Source organism: Camelus ferus, chromosome 1, assembly GCF_009834535.1.
Source record: "Camelus ferus isolate YT-003-E chromosome 1, BCGSAC_Cfer_1.0, whole genome shotgun sequence".
Classification (NCBI taxonomy): Eukaryota; Metazoa; Chordata; class Mammalia; order Artiodactyla; family Camelidae; genus Camelus; species Camelus ferus.
Window position 1 is genome coordinate 71,315,997 of NC_045696.1, and position 22,209 is coordinate 71,338,205.

Below are 22,209 nucleotides of genomic sequence, written 5' to 3' on the forward strand. Positions count from 1 at the left end.
TATTGTCCAAATATTTTACAACAAGCATATATTACTTTGTAAAGAGGAAGAAATGTTTAAAGGACTTGGGGAGCATAGTGAACCAAAAAGAGGGCACGGGGGAGAAAGATCACTTAAATGTTATTGGGACAAGAAAAACCAGAGCAGCCAGGTTTCCAGATTTTCCTTTGATCAGACTGTTTAAAAGACAAAATCTCAAATTTCAGATAGGGATTCTAGGAAGCTTCTTTTTGTTTTTTAAAATGTTTGGTTCCGTTTTCCATGTTTGCGGATCCCAGCATCTGACACGTGTTCTTTGGTTTCCCCAGTCGATGTGCGACTGCCATTCCAGGCTGAGATGTTCATCCAGAATGTCATCCTGGTGTTCTTCTGTGTTGGAATGATCGCGGGCGTCTTCCCGTGGTTCCTCGTGGCGGTGGGGCCCCTCATCATCCTCTTTTCAGTTCTGCACATTGTCTCCAGGTAAACAGGAAGTCTTCGTGTCTTCTGGGGCAAAGCTGCCCTTTCACAGTTGCTTGTCTGCCCCTCTGACACAGAACTCATTCTCTCTCCAGGGTCCTGATTCGAGAGCTGAAGCGTCTGGACAACATCACGCAGTCACCTTTCCTTTCCCACATCACATCCAGCATCCAGGGCCTTGCCACCATCCATGCCTACAACAAAGGACAGGAATTTCTGCATAGGTTAGTGTCTTTGGAGACCTGAGGGCTGAGTGCAGAGCCAGCATCCTAGCATTTAATTAGAGTTTAAGAGGCCTTTCAAGGTCAGAGTTGGGGATTATAAAGCTCATTACTGAGAGTATTAGTGATTTAATGATCTCTGATTAAGATTCATTTGCTTGGTGATACTCCCTTCTGAGCAAGTGGGAAGACAAAAACACAGATTCTATTGGCCATTCAGTCCTGAGTGGCTATATTTGATGGAGTTTTGCTTTTTTTTTTTTTTTAAGAACAGTAAAAGATAATAATTGACATTACACTAATATTTTATTTAGCTGTTGAAAATTGTTTGTGTGAGAAATTTATGTACATAGATAGTCATTGTGGATATTTTTGTTAGCAAGAGATTGGAACAAGACTAAATGTCCTTCAACAGAGGTCTGGTTAAATAAGCGGTGGTGTCACATATAGTGGAATATTATGTGACCCCTGAAAAGAAGGAGACTGCTCTATAGGTACTGATATGGAGCGAGCTCCCAGGTATGTTAGTGAAAGAGTAAGGTACAGATGTGCGGCTGTGGTACACTCCCTTTGAAGTGTGTGTCTGTATCCGTAACATTTGGAATGTCTCTGAAAGTGTTATGGAAACGACAGGCCAGCCAAGAAACAAGCACCACACGGAGGGTTGGAGTACTCAGATGTATTACGCCGGCGGGCTCGGAGGGGCTTCTGCTCCGAACCTCTGAGCACCTCCAAGACGTGCGCATGAGGTTTTATAGGGTAAAGTACAAGCTTGGGGTATTCGGCCAATAGGCATGGAACAGCTTTAGCAGCATCGTTATCACAAAAGTGGAGGCAGGGAGGCAGCAAACCAACATTCCAAAGCCAGATATGTATCTTTGAAAATCCAGCTGTCTAGCAAAAAAACATGAACAGCAAACCAACACTAATTAACTTAGATTTACAAGTTAGTCCAGCAGAACTCAGATCAGTATTCCGATACTTAGATTTGTGAGTTATCTTGTTAGCCCAGCCCGGCTTTTCCTTCACAAAAGGACACACAGGAAACTAGTAGTCACCACTGGAAAGGGCAACTGAGTAGCTGGAGGATGGGCAAGAGTCAGACTGACTTTTCACATATATTTACATAATAAATGTACATATATTATTCATTCCCCAAATTAAGTAATTCACATTGAAAAGAAAATCTAGAACAGAAAGTTTAGGTTAAACAACTCAGAAAAATGCGTCCCAACTTAAAGTGAAAAAAAGTAAAATATACTGACAGTGTCTGTGTGAACATACATACATACATAAATGTGAGTGCACTGAAAAAAACACTGGGGGGAAATGCAGCAGAATATTAACTCCAGTTTTAACTGAGTGATGAGAGTACTGAAATTTTACATTTTCCCTCTTCTTTACTGCATTTTCTAAACTTTTCTCTAAAGTGCACATATCTTGTAAGAAGGAAGGTGATTTTTTTTTAAAGCAAAGCACATTTGCCCACCAAGACCTCCTGCTCTGGAGTTTTAGTTGTGTCTGGCGCCAAACCTTCAGATGAGGTGTGATCTGCTCTCTAGGACCCCTGGTGACAGTGGTGTCTCGTTTCTGCAGTGATAAAAGTTGTCTAGGTCTTTTTGCCCTGGTTTAACTCACTACTCCTGGTTCTTTGCCCCCTGACCTGGGAAAACAAGTACCCTTCTGCCCAGTGGTGGTGCATCAGCAGACAATTTCCACTTTCCAAATCCAAAATACTCCTTTTCCTGGTCTTGTGCCATTTCTGCAGTTTGCCTCTGTAACCTCTCTTTCTTTGAGAAAATTACCCTGGACCCAAAGCATTTTTATAAAGCTTAAACAGCCTCTTTATCTCCTTCCCCCATGCTCTCCCTATGCTGTCGAAGCAGCTATTTTCCCCTCACATCTTTAATATGTTTCCTTGAAAACCCCGTTGTGTGGAACCTGGAACACTCTGCACTCCTTAAGTTTCCATGTCATACTCAGAAACACTGGTACTTCAGTGTTAGCCCTCCATCCGTAGTTACCAGAGCTTTGGCATCCTCCATGACAAGGCTTGTGTGGTACTTTATTTGCCTATTAGGTGTTCTGTCTTCCTCACAGGTACCAGGAGCTGCTGGATGACAACCAGCGTCCTTTCTTCTTGTTCACGTGTGCAATGCGGTGGCTGGCTGTGCGGCTGGACCTGATCAGCATCGCCCTGATCACCACCACGGGGCTGATGATTGTCCTCATGCACGGGCAGATTCCCCCAGCCTACGCGGGTCTTGCCATCTCCTATGCTGTCCAGGTTAGTCTCTGGGGTGGGAGCATCATCTTTGCTCAGACGTTGGCTTAGGAGAGGCCTGGTAGGTGGCTCTTCCCTAAGCCTTTGGTCAGACCTCTTGACTCCTAGAGCATTTCCCCTGCTGCTTTGGCAGTAACTCTCTGGACTTAGCTGGGATGGGGGATGGGAGAGAGGCAGGAGCGGTAAACAGGTAGCCCTCCACATCCACAGGTTCCACCTCCACATATTCAACCAACTACAGGTTGAAAATATTTGGGGGGAAAGAATTCCAGAAAGTTCCAAAAAGCAAAACTGAATTTGCTGTACCTGGGCAATTATTTACATAATATTTGCATTGTATTTACAACTATTTACGTAGTGTTTACATTATATTAGATATTATATGTAATCTAGAGATGACTTAAAGTATGCAGAAGGATGTGCATAGGTTATATGCAAATGCTGTGCTATCTTATACAAGGGACTTGAGCATCCATGGATTTTTATATTGGCAGGAGTCCTGGAGCCAATCCCCTGCAGATACCAAGAGCTGATTATATAGGAATAAAGGAATTAACTCTGTTGCTTGTGTTTATGAAATAAGTGTGATATTTTTCATAAGTAAACATGATTTTGAAAATTATTTAATTGTAGGTTTCTGTGTTCACTACTCTTTCATCTCTGACCTATTTCTAGTCTTCTAAGAAATATGTATCTTCAATGTACTTCTGTGCATTTTATTTTCAGACCTCTGATTTTCCCAATACTGTTACTTATGTAAACCCTTCTGGTCCCTACAGATGGTTGGAGGTCTTCAAATAGCTCAAAGAACAATTGGGAACTTAAGCACTGACTAGATATTTGAAAATGTAAAAGAATTATTACTAATTTTTTAAGGTGTGGTAATGGTTGTTTTTAAGGAATCTTCATATTTTAGAAAGATATAAGCTGAAATATTTATGGATGAAATGTTAGGCTATATGAGATTTAATTCCAGGTAACACAGAAAAATGGGGTGGTACAGATGCAACAGTACTGGCTGTAAGTTGATCATTACTGAAGATGGATGTTTGCTACATGGGAGTTCATTATGCTGTTCTCCCCACTCTTGTGTATGTTTGACATTTTTCGCTATTGGAGACATAAAAATAACTAAGTAGCCAAAGGAAACCCAAGAGGAGATAGGTATCTTCATAGATACCCAAAGATACTTGTCCACGTTATGCAGATTGATTTGATTACTGGAGGGGAAAATCTGTGTTCTATATCTCGTGTTTCAGAATTCCCAGTCTGAGGCACGCAGGGCCTCTGTGTTCAGCTTTGGCCCAGCCTTATTTCTCTTATTTTACTTTCCTGGAAGCCTTCTCTCTAGTTGCTCACAGGATGATATAATCTCCATATGTTGTGATTGCTACATCAGGTGTACATGCAAGTATGAAGCCCAGGAGTTATTCAGCTGCGGTTGAATCATTGGAAATGTAAAGATGGACAGAAAGCCTTTGGATGTAGGAAAGTAGTGCCGGCAGTACCACATGCCACCTGCATTCATTGAGAATTGCAGTTAACTAGGAGCTATTTAAGGCATTGTCTTGAATATTTAGAGAATGACTCAGTCCCAGCTATTGCATGTGCACAGTTAGTTCTTATAATGGAGCTGTGGTCCCTTAGATGAAGGAGGTTTTCTAGCGTTGGCCTGGTGTGTATTGATAATAAATTCTCTCTTGGATTTTTGTTTTCCATTATCAGTTAACAGGGCTGTTCCAGTTTACCGTCAGGCTGGCATCAGAGACAGAAGCTCGCTTCACCTCAGTGGAGAGGATCAACCACTACATCAAGGTCAGGCTGCTACAGGCCTTTCTCTGCGATCTGACCCTTCATGGAGCTGCTTTACCCTTTCACTGCCTCGAGTGGATGTGCAAAGAGGATGCTTGTTTTCTCTGCCTTATCTTGTCCCACAGGAGAGACCGCCGTCTCTCCAGCATGCATGGAATGGAGAAGAGAATATCATAGGGATTTTCTAAATATATTTATGAATTGTGTCTGATTGAGAACGTACATTCTCAGCTAGTTTCCAAAGTGTTCCTAATCCTGTTAGTTCAGTTAAGCTGACTAATGTAGTATTTTCCTTACACCATTTAAAACCATATATTGTTTTAAATCTTAGTCTAGTTCACTTGTTCTTAACCAGGGATGGCCATCAGGGTCCCATGTGGAACTCTGGGCAAAGGCTGACGTGGGCCTCATCACTGGAGATTCTAGGGAAAGGACCCAGGCTTCTGAAGTTTTAAAAGCTTCATAGCTAACTCTAAACTGCATTCCCAGTTTAGAAACCAGTTAATTTAGTTGGTACTGAGATGATCTAGCTCTTCCCACTTTCCCCAGTAACCCCTGCAGTCTAGCCATGGGGTGGCAACTTGCTGATGTCCTAGTTGGAATTCTGAAAGCAATTTTCTAGACAGAGAAGCAGAATTATGAGTAATTGGGATTCTCACATGTAACTCATTTCTCAGGAGTTCCCCATTTTGTGATCTGCCCAGAGACTTTATCAATATTTATATCATTATTTACATGGGAAGAATACATCCAGGTTCCAACTAGAATGTTGACTTACAAACACAGTCTTGAAAAACTACCCTTTCACTGAGAACTAGTGCATTTATGTAAACTGCATTTTCTAGCAGAGACATGCCTCACTGATCTGTTTTGGCGATGAACCTCGTCAGTCGTAGGATATTTCTTAAACTTACAAATGATTATCATCAGAAAGAATGGCAGGTAGCCATCTAATATATCCGCTAATAGCTGCTCTTTATGTTTATGCATGAGCCTCTTGGCCCAGTGCTCTGGTCTGTGGGCAACATGTGGGTGGACATGTGGGTGTGGAGTGTTTGATTTAATATCACTGTTGGTGTGAGCCTCTTGCTGGGGAGGTCAGGGTGATGGTTGGCCGTGGTACAGAGTGTACTTTGCACACAAAAAAAGTCCCGTTTCTGAGGACTTGCTCCCACTGCCCAGCCTGGATGCCTCTCCCAACATGGAGTTTTAGACATCAGTCTGCTCCCCTGCCCGCCCGAGCACTGCGATCTCTGGCCTTTCCTTCCCTATGAGCTATAAGCTCCATGACTCACCAGAAAGTTTTAAAACATTGTAGGGTGTGACTGTTGATGACAAAAATTACCCGTTATATTAAGCATAGCATTTTAAAGTTGGAATGGGTTTCCCAGATTGTCTAATCCAGTCCCCACAATTTACAGATGAGAAACTAAGACAAAGAGTGAAGAAGTGGTACATCCGGTTCACACAGCTATTAGTGGTGGAGTTGGGATCAGAGTCTGTGTCTTCCGGACTGACTGAGTGGCTCAGAATGCCAGGGTCTGATTAAATGACCAATAAATGTTGGTTCCTTCCTTTGGGTTTAGGTTTTCAAATGGTGGAATCCTGTTACAAGTGGAATATTTTCAAAGAATTCCAGTAAAAATTGCTGTGGTTGAAGAGGGGTGAAGGGCTTCATGCACAGCCTTGGCCCCCATGAGGATTTTGTGGAAGCATTCCTTAAGAGAAGGCAGTTAGAGAGCCACTGCCCTCCCCGAGCTGCTTAGTGGCCATTGTAGGCTGCTAAGTGGAGTGGACATTATAGTCAGTCGCAGTCTAGTTCAGTGGTGATAAACATACACTGCCAGGCACTCTTTCACAGTAGGGGACATGATGGCAGCTGCATCTGTGTGGTTGCTCTGTGTATCTTGGTGTTACTTCTCTGTGACAAAGCCTTGCAACGCCCCCAGAATCTGTGGTCAGTCTGAGTCGGCCACTTCTGTCTCCCCAGACTCTCTCTTTGGAAGCACCTGCCAGAATTAAGAACAAGGCTCCCTCCCCTGACTGGCCCCAGGAAGGAGAGGTGACTTTTGAGAATGCAGAGATGAGGTACCAAGAAAATCTCCCTCTGGTCCTGAAGAAAGTGTCCTTCACCATCAAACCCAAAGAGAAGATTGGCATCGTGGGGCGGACGGGATCAGGTAAGCATCTCCTCTCTGGAGAAACATTGAACCTACCAGAGTCAAGTCTGGGGACCAGGCTTTGCTGCTTATTGACTATCACTCTCATCCCTTCAAACCGGATTCCTGTTAGGTGAGCGATTAGCATGTCAGGTCTCTGAAACCACTCTTCCAGGTTTATCTTCAACCCTGCTTTTGTAACATTTAGTACTTTTTCTAACCATAAAAGTGTGCGTTCTCAATGCAGAACACTTGGAATAAATAGCAAAGTACAAAGAGGGAAAAGCACCCCTAACTCCACTACCCAGAGATCATTACTGCTAACGTTTTGATGGCTATCTTGTTAGGTTTTTCCATCAACAAATGTATTTACAGAAATGAGGTCATTTTACACACAATGTCTCATGGCCTGCTTTTAAAACTACCAAATATTTTCCATGTCAGTTAATATTATGTGGCATGATTTCTGTGCAGCATGATATAAAATTCTGTTCTGTGGATGTACCATTATTTATATTCACTCAGCTCCAACTGTAGGGCGTTGAGGTTGTTGTCAATTTTTCACTATTATGAACAGCATGGCAGTGAACATCCTTATTTATATGAAGGCAAAATACATAAAAAATTTAAAGTCTTTGTGATGTGTTGCCAGTATGGCCTCATATTTATCAGAAGCCAACACAGCTCTAAATAAGGAATTTATGTTCCTTTGAAGAGAGAAATTATTTTCTTGATATGGTATCAGTTGCAAAGAAATAGAGATTAGGCCTTTGCTTTAGGCACTTAATTTCAGTCTTATTTTCAGAAGTGTGTTACTATAATGCCCCTTGGATTTCTGGAGGCAAGACTTGAATAATGTGTTTCTTTCCCTCTTTCCTTCCTGAAAAACATTTTAAAGATTGAGTCTTGTCTTCTTTCACTAGCTTGTTTACCCTTGTGTAAGAGGTCTCTCTGAGTCACTTCTCATTAGCTTTCCGGGCTCCATGCTTCCTTGGCTTCAAAACTCTTTTAGCTTTTTTTCTTGCCATTAAAAAAAAGAAAGAAGAAAAAAGGCCTTGAATCTTTTCTGGCCAATTTACTTTAAAGAACCCGCTAAGAAGAAAAGAAAAAGTTATTTCCTGCTTCCTCTTTGAAGGAATTATTTTTATGTCAAAACAAGATACTGCCTCTAGGCTTTTACACTGGAAAGAGAATGCCCAGCCAAGGAGGGTGACCGTCTCCAAGGCTCTTACTTTGCTCTCTCCCTCGAATTCCCTCTGCTGCATTGGCCCCCGGGGGTACACTGCTCTCCTGCAAGCTCTGACTGCTGTCCCTTCCTGTGATTTCCCTTTAACACAGGTAAGACAGACCGAAATTTTCACCAAGAGTTTATTAAACCATCAGTAGTGACAGAGAAGAACTAAACAAGAAAAATAAAATAATTATAAATAGCCCAACTTACGAAGTCTAAACTCTAATCCTAACAAGCTTCTGAGACTCACAGACCCGGCTCTGCCGTGGTAGTGACCACCGTGAGGACATCCTTGCCTTTTTTGCCAGCACGTTCCATCAAGGTAGTCTAGATTCAGATCTTTTATTAAAATGGAACAACTTAACCTATTTATTTGAGCACCATTCCTTCCTCAGCTTAGATATTAAACCACTGCCTCAGCACTGAGGGAAGGTCTCCACCTCCTCCCTTAAACCTGTGTGAGGGACTGCTAATCAGATCTCCCAACCCTGAAAAAGCCATTCACTTCTAGGAGAAGGCCGTCTCAAGGACTGGCCTGCCACAGGGTCTCAGGTTTCCCAGCCCGCTTCTAGTAGATGGTGTGAGCAACCCTGCCTTAGGGAGACGGACATTTCTCGGGGTTCCCATAGGTTGTGTGATGGGAGTCAGATCTCGACGGCTTGGAGGAAGCCACAGACACCAGGATGAGGCAGGGTATTTGTACCCTCGCTGACCGCTGAGCTTACCAGGTCATCAGGGGGCTTTCACATGGAGGCAGAGGAGGGGAGGAGGGTCAAGAACCCGGAGAACTGGTCTAACAGCTAAAAACCTGTAGTTCTGTATCTAAACTACAGGTCTGAATCGCAGAAAGGTAGATAGACAGGACTGTGTCAGACCTTTTTGGTGGGGTGGGGCACTGAGCTTTTTAGATATTTATATTTTTTGACATAGTTTCAGTTCTGAGCATCTATTTCAAGGAAGTCCTCTGAGGTGGGAGCAGTTTGAGCACTGACGTTTTGCCATAGCATTATTATAGTAAGTTTTAAATAAACTGCGTGTGCAGCGTTAAAGGACTGGCTAAATAAGTAAGAGTACATTCACATAATGGAATTTATTGCAGCCACTAAAATTTTATCTTGAAAAGGTAGTAGTATGATTGAGTGCTTGCTATGTAATGTTAAGTGGAAAATGCAGTTACAGTATTGTATCTCTGGTATGATCTCAACTCTGAGGAAGAAACTAAAAGGAAATGTGTCCAAAAAAAAGCAGTAGTGAAATGTGGGAGATTGATGTTATCTGCTTGAATTATTGATATAATTTTTAAAATGAAGAGTCAATTAATTTGATTCAGTATCACTGTGATACTGAGTGTGTTATTTTATCCCCCAAACCTGCTTTTCTACCACAGTTCCTTATCATGGTAGAGAATCTTACAGCCACTCGTTTTTTCAAGCCCAAACCTCCTTCCTGGTGTGTTTAGCCCAGAACTTCCTCCGTTCCCCCAGCTGCTGCTGCTGCGGTGGCGATGGAAGGCCTTGTCTTGTTTCTCCCTCAGCTAAGATGAGGGGACAGAAGAGAGCGAGGACAACTTGTCCTCTGATTTGCCTCTAGTTCCTTGCTCTCTGTTACGCTCACTTTGCCTGAGAAGCATTAAACCCTGTGGACCTGTTCCCAAGGTGAAAGGAGGCATTTTTTCCATTTTACTCTCATGAGAGTGTAATGGTTCCTTCTGCTCCTTCTCAGGCTGGAGCTGTGTGATGTAAATGTATAATGGTTGTTAGCCCAGGAAAGTTCATTATTTTTCCTGTTTCTGGCTGTCATTTTATGCATTATCCGAGTTAATCGGTTGAAATAATGGTTGAAAAGAAACAGAAAAATCGATGATTTTGCCCTGAGAATAAACCAGTTTTATTTTCACAGAATTTGCTAATTGAACAACTTTTCTGCCTGTCTTCTGACTCATCAGGGAAGTCCTCCCTGGGCATGGCCCTCTTCCGTCTGGTGGAGTTATCTGGAGGTTGCATCAAGATTGACGGAGTGAGAATCAGTGACATTGGCCTTGCCGACCTCCGAAGCAAGCTCTCCATCATTCCCCAAGAGCCAGTGCTGTTCAGTGGCACTGTCAGGTGAGGCCCTCAGCACCCACGTGCTCATGCCTCATTTCGGGGCCAGGTGGGCATGTTAGAGCCTCCATCAGGGACTGAAATCTAGTGGCCTCTGGTTTAGTGCTTTACCCCAACACCACGTGCTCCCCATTGCAGAAGGGGGAGCTCCACTGTGCAAGCCACCTCATTCACTGAACGGGGCCCGGAGGCCCTGCAGCATGGTAGCAACAAGACAGAGAGATCTGGGCTCAGATCTCTGCTCTGTACTTCAGACAAGTTGCCTAACCACTCCTAAGCTTGTTTCCCCTTCCATAAAATGGGGCTATTATTAAGACCTGTTGTTGTGAAGATTGGATAAATTCATATAAACTTTACAAGCACAGAGGCTGGCAAATGGTGATCATTCAGTAAATTTTAGCAGCCCCCATTCGTCTTCATCACCATCTTCCTCCGTCTTCCTGTCCCTCCACACTACCATCTCTCCTAGGTACTCTCAGAGTGTCTGTTCAAACAATGGTCTTCAGGCATTATTACTACTCACTGTTTTTTCATTTTCCATTATCTTCCCCCATCTTTGGTACTTACTCTGGAATAATGCCTCTCTCTCTGAAATCTGCCAGGTTGCCAAAGAAAAAAATGCCTCTTCTTGACCCTTTAAAACAGTAACTAAGAGTGAAATGTGTTTAATCCCATTGTCTTTTCCTATTCTTTTTCCTACCTTTAGCCTTAAGCTTTTGCCTCCTAAAAACAATGTATTTTCCATAATTTGTGTCTGTTTTTATTTAAGTTGCCTCTCTTTCTAAATAAAAACAGCTTTAATTGTATAGTTGACCTAGATAGGACTACTTTTTAAAAATCACTGTAAAAGTAATACTTCCATTTCCTCTTTAAGTTTTAGCAGTTTCAAAAAAAAATTGGTACCAACTTAATTTCAAATAACTACAAGCAGTGTTCAGACGTGTCTTTAAAATTAGGCCCCGCCACCCCCACCCCTTTCTTTGGAAATGGCATTTGAACTCAGTATTTCAAGAACTTTGGTAGATAAACTGAATTCTCACCTGCATTCAAAGGGGGTCATCACTCACGGGGGTGTTTACTTTGGCAGTTCTCTAAAACACTAATGAGTTTGGACGATACAGACTGGATCTGTTGGTGATAATGTCATTCCCTTTGGGTACTGAGATAACAAGATCAAACAAGCAACATAAGAAGAGAATTAGAATTTATTGAAGATCCAAGTCTAAATCATCAAATGGAAGAGAACTAGGAAATAAGGCATGTTCAACTTTAGACTTCTTGAACATGCTGCCACCAAGAAGCCTCAGTGTTCATTTCAGAATTTTACAGCCCTTCATTTGGGTCTGTGACTCAGGGGTTTCTAGAGTTAATGGTTAAGAATTAACCAGAAGCACAGCCTTTGTGGGAGTTGGGGCCATTTGTTATCAGCTCTAGAGATATGCTGCTGCTTGATGGACAAGCTCAGTGGTTGTGCTACTGCCCTGGGTTTTTAGTAATTGAGCTCTGAGTGCTACTTAGGCAGCCAGCTATGCAAACCTAGGACATCATGTAAGTTTCATTTTCTGCCAGCTATAACTTTGGCTTTTTAAGTCAGTAGTAGACACTGAGGACAAATTAAATCCCAGAGCATCTATCTTCCCTTTATCCTCTCAGGTTTCTTATAGATCCCAAAGAATATCCTGCTTTTTGTGTTCTTTTTCTTTTCTTGGAAAATTAGAGAGCCTAAAATGAGTTTCCCAAGGCAGGGGCAGAATAGATCAGCTGCTTGCTCAGCTACGTCCTAGAGACTGAATTTGGAAACTGTGTCTCAGCCACCATTAACCAGCATTGATGGTACATCGTCTCCCAGAGATACAAACATGCAGTTAAAACTTATCAGGAGTTCTTAGAGGGAAAGCAAGGTAGAACCAAAATCAAACAAACCTCAGAGAAAGTCACAGGATGAGAATTTCTGAATTATTCTGCATACAAATACAATCTAAAGCATAGACCAGATCATTTCGGGACACACCCCTTCTGAGATTAGCCAGAATCTCAGTCCATTCCAATAGCTGCTTCTAGTCCCCCTACCCCCACCCAGCTGTCTGGGTTTGAGCTGTGGGGCCTGTGTTTCTGTGGCAAGTCCCCTTCCTCTGCCTTTTTCCCTGACGGTTGGCTCCAAGAAGAGAGATCCCTTCTCATCCAGCCCTAAACCTTCTCTGCTGACCTTCCCTCTTTCATGGTCCTGGCAGTACTTTTCTTTTCTTTCCCCACAGGGCCTGTGCTTCCTGGTCTCGGGAAGGCTTCTCTGGCTTCTGCCCTAACCTGCCCCTACTGGAGTGCTTTCCATCCTTGGGGACTATTTGCAGTGGCTTGGCTGGTGGTTAATCTGCCCCTCAGTGAGACTGGCTGTCCTCAGCTGTCGCTCTAGTCTGTCCCTGAGTCTGTGTCCTGGTTGGGGGTGAGCACTTCTCATCACCTGGAGCATCTCTGCCTGCAGTCCTGGTGTCCATTCATTAGCAAGAAGCAGTGTTCTCATTTCTTCCTGTTCAGATGCCCTCTCTCCTTTTCAATCTGCCCATTAATTTTTTGTTGTTGTTTTGAAGTGTATCTCTGGTGCTTAACTCAAAATCACAGCAAAAACAGCTGAGCCCACAACTGACCTGTTATGCTTTCGTTCATTCTGGGGCCATGTACCTTGAGGCAGAAGCACCTAGTACTCTAGATGGAATGGAAGGTGCTCCAAATTTGAAACAGGTTCTTAGAATTTCAAGGTCTTTCATTTGTCTTTGAATTATTCTATTGTTTAAGGGCCCCCTTCTACTTTTTTTGGGGGGGGATCAGTCTTAGTCCCTATAAAAATCAAGGAATCCCCAAAAGCTTCTAGTCTGGATGTCAGAATGTTAATGCTAAGACTAGGATAACTATATGAAGAACACTAGATTATCTAATTTTCGTGGAAGTCATGCTGGCTGGGAGGATATGGGAAATCCCTGTACCATCTCAATTTTGCTGTGAACCTAAAACTGCTCTAAAAAAATTGTCTTAAAAAAAAAAGAAAAAAGTCATTCTGTGCCAGACACTGCTGCCCTAAAGAATAACAACAATAATAGTATTAGCTAAGCTCATGGAGGACTTATTATGTGGTATATTGTCCTAAGCATGTAAATTGTATTCATTCATCGGATACTCAAAACTCCATGAAGTAGGTACTATTATTATGCCTTTATTGATTGATTGATTGATTTAAAAGTGAAAGCAAGTTTATTTAGAGGGATACACACTCCACAAACAGAGTGTGGGCCTGCCTTCTCAGAAGGCAAGAGAGGCGGCCTATTATGCCTATTTTATAGGTAAAGAATCTGAAGGCCCAGAGTGGTTAAATTTTTCACCCAAAGACAAGAATTTGAACCTGGGCTGTTTGGCTGAGCGGCTGGGCTTCTGCTGCACTTATTTCTCCTGATATCCCCTTAATCACGACCTTGGGAGGTGCTCCCTCTCTCCAAAAACCAGAGTTAGGCCTGCTTCCTCAGGGGTCTTGACCTTCAGGTACCTTTCCTTTTCCAGCATCTTCAAAATCTCCTCATCTCCTTTCAGATTTGCACAGGTCTTCCTACCTTGAAAAAATTTTCACACAACCTCCAAAGTAACCACATGTCCCTTGTCAGTTTAACAGCTACCAGCTATCAAGTGTCTGCCGTGTTCCAGGCACTGTATCTCCACATCTCTCATGTTTACAGCAACCTGCCAAGCTCTGTTGCTGTGTCTCCATTTTACTGATAGGGAGACTGAGGAGTAATTTGTCCAAGGTCATTCAGGTAGCAAGAGGCAGGGAGGGATTTGAGCCCAAGCTGCCTGGATCTGATATGTGCTCACACCCTCCCTCCACTACGCTGCTTTCTGCCTCTGTTACTGAAAGTAGTAAGTTATGACATACGAATGTGTCCTATCAGGAACTCAAGTAAGAATGGGAGGGATACGTTCTTTTATTCTTACAGGAACTACTAGACAGTGTACATGGGCTGCCACCGTGAGTAAGCCCCACACAAGGATCCTAGTCCAGTGGAGGAGAGAGACAGGTGAACGGAGTGACGAGGGCCAGAGTAAGGGTGAGCGGAGGGACCCCTAGTCCAGGCTTGAAGGGCCAGGAGACACTTCCTGAAGACAGCATCTAAGCTGAGGGCTGACGGCGGACAAGGAGTCATAGCCAAGGAGTGAGAATAATGGTAATGATGACGTGACAATAGCAGCTCTCCTGTCCACCGTGCCTGCCCTGCAGCAGGCGCTGCTGTGAGTGCTCTATGCGCGTGAAGCGTGGTCCCTGCAACGACATTTTGAGGAGGTGCTCGTTTATCCCTGTCTCACACTGGAGGGAACTGAAGCAGAGGGTAGTTAGGCTGACCTGGCCAAGGTCACACAGTTGTCATCGATAGAAACCGGGAAGGAATCAGGCAGTCTGGCTCCAGAGCATAGCAAATTATCCTAATACCTATCACATTACTAGACCCACAAATGTGATGTTTAGATCGAGATAAGACACCCGAATTAATGTAACAGCCCAATTTCCACCCAATACTTATCTGTTTTACCACCACCTCTCCGCCCTCCTCCTCCACGACAAAGGGCATTGTCTCCTGACTTTCACATTTCCAGAGATTTCTAGACCTGTTCTTTCTATATCAATATTGATTCCCCTGAGGTAGGTACTGTTCGTACAGTAAGCAAGAAGAGTCCCCAGACCGCTTTCGCTGCCAGTAAAATCCTTCCTCAAGGATTTTATGGCCCTTTATGCTCTCCTTTCTCCTCTGCTTTTCTGCTGGGTTGGCTGCCTTCCTGGTCAGCTAGCTGTGGAGTCCCCTGCTCAGTGACAGGGCTCTCACCTGGTGCAGCAAGAGGAGAGAGGGCTTTTCCCTAAGTTTATATGTAGAGAGAGATGTATTTTAACATGTGTATGCATAGAAAAAACCTAGAGGAATAGATGCCAAAATGCTAACAGTGTTTGTTTCTGAGGGTCTGATAAAAGGTGATTAAACACATACTTCCTTTTGTTTTCGTGTTTTGCATATCTGTATTTCCTAATTTTTCTGTAACTAACCAGTATCATTTAAATAATAAAAAATGTTTTGTAAAGAAGGAGGCACAGTCTGTTCTGAGACACATTCCAGCAGCGGGCAGGCAGCGGCCCGCCCATATCCGCTCCTACCTGTGGTTGGTTGGGGGATGAGCCACCTGGGACTGCTGAGGGGTTTGTGCCCCGCTGTTTAAACCTTCACCACAGATAGCCTGGTCACTTGCATGTTGGATCCTGAGAGATTCTTATTATGTTTCTCATTAGATCAAATTTGGACCCCTTCAACCAGTACACTGAAGACCAGATCTGGGATTCTCTAGAAAGGACACACATGAAAGAATGTGTAAGTAGAGAACTGAGGGAGAGCTTTGCTGGAATTTCAGGAGTGGAAACGCAGTGATGCTGTGGTCACTTCTCAGCCTGCTCTGGCAGCCTCATCTAGCCTGGCCTTCCCCTCCACCTCCAGGATGTCTGTGGAGGAGCACTTTAGAGCAGAGCATTTCAGAAAGGGCATAAACATTGATGTGTCCCAATCCTCACCTCTCCCCCAGCCCCTGCCTATGGCTCCGTTACCCTTTTTTACTATCCACTGAATGAGAAGATAGTAATCACAACCACTCAGAATTGAGTAATGCTTTCAAGTCACATTCTATTTTATTAATCATAATAGTACAACATCCTTTTGATGTGTCGATATCTATGCAAAAGATAGATCATTTGTTGAGTCCACTTTTATTGAGTCTACATGCAGTGTGCATGTGGATTTATAGACCTCTTAGGGAAACTCAGCAGGCCCCCTCCAGGGGCCACAGTCTACAGACACCCTCGGCCTGGAGCAGGGTCTCTGGTGCCCCTGGGTTCGGTGAAGCCCAGAATCTCTTGCCCTAATCCAACTAGATCAGCTCTGCCTTCATCACATTTATATTGGGCTTAATCAAACAATTTCATTCAAAGAATAGCTTAGGAAAAGAAAAGTTTGACAGCCACGGGCCTACAGCCTTGGACTTCAGAAAGAGTAATTTTATTTATTCCATGACCATATTTTCAGAACCAAAAATGACAGGATTTGGGGACATGACAGTATTGGAATTTCTGGGACATTTTGCTGATATGAGACTAATAGGATAGTTTAGCTGAAATATGGAATATGGTCTAGAAATGTGTTCCTACTACATGATCATCACACCCATACCTTCTTTCCAGATAAGCCAGGCTCTTACCTAATAATTCTTTCATCTGTTCCAGAATAATTTATTTTTGCCACTGGAGTTTTAACAAAATCGTTTCTTTTCTTTCTTCCTTTATTTTATTTTTTTTTAATTTACCTTTTTCACCCTTCTAATCTCTGCTTCCATTCTCCCTAGATTGCTCAGCTACCTCTGAAACTTGAAACTGAAGTGATGGAGAATGGGGATAACTTCTCGGTGGGGGAACGGCAGCTCTTGTGCATAGCTAGAGCCTTGCTCCGTCACTGTAAGGTAAGGCAGTCTGGTGGGTGGCTCGCAAGGGGGTGCAGCGGAGAAGCACAGGAAGATAGAAGAACAGCCTTTCTTTGTGGCATGAGTTCCAAAGGCATTCCTGGCTCCCAGCCCAGTGGCACTTTTTAAGAGCATGCCCAAAGATGTTTCTAAATTAACCCTGACACAATTTAGGTATATTGGTATTTTGTTTATTTGTCTTTATGTTTAATTTCCCCGAGTCTTCTGTTTCCAAGAACAACTTTTGTTTCTGGCCAGTGAGTAGTTATAGTACTGGAAACCATAGACTTAAAAGATTTGGAAACTGCAGGATATATCCAGCTCATCAAATCCAGTCCCCTCGTTTTATAAACTGGAAAAGAGAGTCCAGAAAGGTAACTGTCTATGTTCAGAGTCACAGAGCAAGTAGGGTGAGTATTTTTTAGACTAGTATTTCACATCTATCCTTTTATTTGTGGAAATCAAGGCAAACATATGGGTTTGAAGGTATATCAGTTCTAAGCAAAATAGTATCTTTACACATGTATGTACCTATTTAGAAAAAACAATGTACGATATAAAATTCAATCTTAAAATACATTTTAGTAAAATCTTGGTTAACCAAAATGCTTAAGGAATTGATTGGATCCCTCTTTCTCCTCTCTCCCCTGACAGATTCTGATTCTAGATGAAGCCACAGCTGCCATGGACACGGAGACAGACTTACTGATCCAAGAGACCATCCGAGAGGCATTTGCCGACTGCACCATGCTGACGATTGCCCATCGCCTACATACAGTCCTAGGCTCTGACAGGATTATGGTGCTGGCCCAGGGGCAGGTACTGACCCCCAGAGGACCCTGGCTTGGCACGTGGCCTTGTCTGGGAGGAAAACTGGCCCCTGGCAGGCTTGGGCTGATGGTACTCTTAGCATGGTTCTGAGCACTCAGATAAGCAGCCATAGTGACTCTGGCCTAGTTCCTTTTGGATGGGACAGGGCCTTCCCAATCAAGAGATTGGGTCAGGACCACTCTTACTGGGTTCTCATTTTGCTTTATTACCTGTTCTTCTGTTGCTTGTAAATAGTAACTCTTTGACTTAGGTCAGAGAGCACGTGTGCTTAGTAATTCACTCACATGCACAAGAATTTTCCCAAAGCTATTGAGACCAGCCATTACATGTTTGCTTTTTGCAGTCATGTAGCTGTGCCAAATTTCTTGCTGTTCCCAGCTTTCCCACAATCTGGACCACTTAGCTTTCCTCATCTCCTGCTATTTACTTGTTAGTGCTGTTGGCTAAAACAGTCTTGCACCCCCTAAGATTTTTCACCTCTGTGTTTTCTTTTTTTTCTAACTGAAGTATTGTCAGTTATAATGTGTCAGTTTCTGGTGTACAGCATAATGTTTCAGTCATACATATACGTACATATATTCATTTTCATATTCTTTTTCACCTCTGTGTCTTTACTCGTATAGTTCCATCTACCTAAAATACCCTTTCCTTTTGTTCCCTCTCCCATATGTATCTGCTTATAATCTGCCTATCCCTCAAGAAAGCCAGTGTCTACCTTTCCCCTTATGGTGTAGGATGTCTGCTCAAGCACCCAACGTCCTACTCTCATACAACCAGTCCTAAGGAAGGACACCTTGTCCTTATGCCTATCTCTGTGGCAGGACAGTCTCTCCTAGAAGCACCCAGAGATGTCCCTTTATCTCTCCTTGGCCAAAGATATGTCATATGCCTCTTTTGCCAAAGTTGTGTCATATGCCTTTGCCTGCAGCAAGGGATTCTGGGAAAGTGAGTATGTGGCCTCTATCATGGGAGGTAGGTTCTGCCAGCATATCGTTCAGTTTTCTGAAGTCCATCAGAGGGATGGATAATTGACTGAGTTGACCCCTTATACTCACTTCCTTTTTTTTTTTGCCAGCTAGGCATCTGTTTCCTTCTATAGGTTTAGATCAGCTTGCACAACAAGATGACATTTGCCTGGTAGGCCTCTGACTTGAGCTAGTTTTTTTTCCCCTGCAGCTTACAGGACCTTGTTGATTGATTCCTTCATACCCAAGGCTGAAAGAATTGAGATTTATGTGAAGGAGGTTTGGAAGTCTTTCTCTCTAACTTTTCTCTTAACTAAACCCTGGCTATTAAAAAACAAACAAACAAACAAAAACATTTGGGCATGGCAGGGCTAGTTGAATTGTCACCTTGAGTCCATCTTCAGGGGACTTTGGGCTTTGCCCCTCTTCCTGACCAGTGGATCCTCTAAATCACCCCAAGTGTCCCTGAGTCACATTCTGATGCAGTCTCTTTCCTTTTCAGGTGGTGGAGTTCGACACCCCCTCCGTCCTTCTGTCTAATGACAGCTCCCGGTTCTATGCCATGTTTGCTGCTGCAGAGAACAAGATTGCTGTCAAGGGCTAACTCCTCCCCGCCGCCCCCACGTCTCTTTTCTTTGGAGCATTGCCATTCCCTGCCTGGGGCGGGCCCCTCATCGCGTCCTCCTGCCGAAACCTTGCCTTTCCCGATTTTATCTTTCGCACAGCAGTTCAGGATTGGCTTGTGTGTTTCACTTTTAGGGAGAGTCCTATTTTGATTATTGTATTTATTCCATATTCATGTAAGCAGAATTTAGTTTTTGTTCTTAATTGCACTCTAAAAGGTTCAGGGAACCGTTACTATATATGTATCAGAGGCCTATAATGAAGCTTTATACGTGTAGCTATATCTATATATAATTCTGTACATAGCCTATATTTCCAGTGAAAATGTAAGCTGTTTATTTTATATTAAAATAAGCACTGTGCTAAGAACAGTGCAGATTCCTTTCTATCATTTTTGTACAGTCTGCTGCACTAGAGATCTGGTTTTGCTATTAGACCGTAGGAAGGGTAGCACATGTTCTTCCCCAGCCGATTGTTTCACGGTGCCGAGTTTTCTGGGTGTCCGAAAGGAAGGCGTGTGGCAATAGTGGGCCCTCCAGCGACCCCCTCCGCCACCTCCCCATCAGCCGCTCCGGGGTGGGGTGGGGTGGAGCTGGGGCCGCTGAAGGCTGTGCAGAGCGCCGTGAATTCTCAGGGCTCCTGCTTTCTGTCCTGTTGTCACTTCACTGTTTCCGTCGGGAGAGCAGTGGGGCAAAGTCCCAGACCCCCTCTTCACTCGCTCTGTCAGGAATGAGAATCACAGAAGCATTCCTCGGCGAGGTAGGGGTGAGTTTCCTTCCTGCCTTCCTCTTTTTCTCAACAAGCATCAAGTCTGTTCACAGAGTGTCCCACTGCCTCAGGTTCCTAACGCTGGCCACTGCACAGAGCTCCCCGGCTCCTAGACCTGTCGGTCCCAAGCCCGGGAGCCCACTGCTGCTTTTCTCAGTGGTACTTCTTCGTTTGCCGGGTCCCATGCCTCCACAGTTCAGTGACAGGGTTCAGGATTTTGTGGGTCTGTTCCCCTTCCTCCCCGCGGTTGCCGCACAGTCTCTTTCTCTCTCCAAAGTCTGCGACTTTAAGCAGCTCTTGCTAATCAGTGTCTCACACTGGTGTAGAAGTTCTTTGTACTGTAAAGAGACCTACCTCAGGTTGCTGATTGCCGTGGTTCGGTGTGTTCCTGCCAACCCCGTTTGTGCTGTGGGGCCAGTAGCTCAGGTGGGCGTGGTCGCTGCTGTCATCCGTCGAATGGTCAGCGTTGCATGTCGTGACCAACTAGACATTCTGTCGCCTTAGCATGTGTGCTGAACACCTTGTGGAAGCAAAAATCTGAAAAACTGAATAAAATTATTTTGGATTTTCTAAAACTCTTGGTGTATAAGATAATTCTCTGGGAAGGGAGCAAGATGTCTCTGAATGGCTTTGGAGGACTGGAGGCTTGGGTCTGAATATCTAACTGTGGAGTGACAGAAGGGAGGGACCAGTCATGGGGCTAGCTGGTTGCAAAGCATGCAGAGTCCAGCTTGCCTGGAAGGGTCTGCAGTGGGCCTTCATCCCTATGGCCTGTGTCCCTGGGCGTGGTTGCCAAATAAAGCTCCTGTGCTGCTAACAAGAGGGTGGGGAGTGGGAAGGGTTGTGGGGATGTGGGTGGTTGTGGTGAAATATGTCTTAAATGAACAGTTTGTTGAGGGCTCTCAGCAATTCAAACAGCGTAATTGCCCTTTCAGCCAATTCATTCAGATTGACTAATTGAGGATGAAGTGCCCATTCTAAAGGGTACTCATTCAAAAGTTTCTCAATATATCGTGTTGATTTCAGCCAAGAAAGCTTTTAAACTATTTGGTATTGGTTCTGGTGAATCATCAGAAATCATAGCTCAAACTCAGCCCTTTTTGTAAACCACTGTCTTTATAATGCAGGGGCTTGGCTGTCAAGATAAAAATTTGGTTCCTCAGTAGTCACTGTCTGTGCTACCGTGTTGGATGCTGCAGATATAGAACATTCCCATCATGGAAAGTTCTGTTGGGTGGCACCAATGTAAGCAACCACTTTTTTGGATGCCTTGGATTTACCGTCCAAGAAAGGTAGGAAGGTCAGCAGGAAAAGCCCTACATGCTCGTTCTAGTCAAACTCTGCTGCTCATGACACTAACTTCCTGTTCAGTTCTGTCCTCTCGTATCTCTTGGGTCTCCTCCCATTGCTGTAACCTGCTTTGCCCCCTTAAAAGGAGGCACTTCCCTGCCTTCTGCCCTCTCCCCTTGCTCTCTTGGCATGGGTTCTTTCACTCCCACCAGCACAGAGACAAACCTTCAACTGTGGGCTTGGCCTCTCGGTACCTATCTCCAGCTGCCCGCTGAGTGCCGCCACTGGGCGTCTCTAATCAGACTGCTCCTTGTCTTAATTAGTAGTCCCTCTGACCGCCTTAGTCTTTCAGGTTGGAAGCCTTGAGTTATTTCAACTCTTCTGCCCCTTCCCAATAAATTCAGTCACTCCCAGGTCCTATGCATCACCCCTACCACCCCGTTCTATCTCCCTCCACCCTAATTAAGACTCACCTCCCTCCCTCCCTTTTTTTCAATGCCGGTACTGGGGATTGAACCCACGACCTCATGCATGCTAAGCAGGTGCTCCACCACTAAGCTATACCATCCACCCTCCTTTTTTTATATTGTATTTACAGCCTCATAACTAATCTCTCTGCCTCCTTGTCCTTCTTCAAACCAGTGTATATACTACTGCCAAAATACAAACCAAAAATGCGTGTTGGTCAAATACTTTACCCTCAAAATCTTCAAGGGACAGTTTCCTATAAAGTGGCCCATATTCCTTAGCTTGGCAGTCAGGATGTCCATTATCTGGTCCCAACCCTCCTTTTCTGCTCAGTATTCCTAAAGGTAAGCCAATATTTTCACATCTTTAAGTCTTTACTATTTTCTCAGCCTGGAATCCCTTGATATTCTCTTGTCAAATAAAGCCATGTTTTCCTTCTTAAGCTCAGTTCAAATACTATCTCCTCC

General features: G+C 43.9%; 1 protein-coding gene across 5 annotated transcripts in view; it reads left to right on the forward strand.

The window, feature by feature from the left end:
- Positions 1-20,559, forward strand: part of ABCC5 (ATP binding cassette subfamily C member 5) — a 75,491-nt gene extending 54,932 nt beyond the window's left edge. For 3 of the 5 annotated variants that reach the window (XM_032483309.1, XM_032483323.1, XM_032483317.1), the window contains exons 21-30: positions 309-462; positions 555-683; positions 2,781-2,967; positions 4,690-4,779; positions 6,767-6,956; positions 10,112-10,271; positions 15,583-15,661; positions 16,683-16,796; positions 17,451-17,615; positions 19,095-20,559. In XM_032483309.1, coding sequence (XP_032339200.1) covers positions 309-462; positions 555-683; positions 2,781-2,967; positions 4,690-4,779; positions 6,767-6,956; positions 10,112-10,271; positions 15,583-15,661; positions 16,683-16,796; positions 17,451-17,615; positions 19,095-19,196 — 1,370 coding nt within the window. In that variant the 3' untranslated portion in view covers positions 19,197-20,559. The remainder of the gene's footprint in view (positions 1-308; positions 463-554; positions 684-2,780; positions 2,968-4,689; positions 4,780-6,766; positions 6,957-10,111; positions 10,272-15,582; positions 15,662-16,682; positions 16,797-17,450; positions 17,616-19,094) is intronic. The other 2 variants (XM_032483338.1, XM_032483331.1) reach the window with 1 other exon arrangement.
- The last annotated feature ends 1,650 nt before the right edge of the window (positions 20,560-22,209 follow it).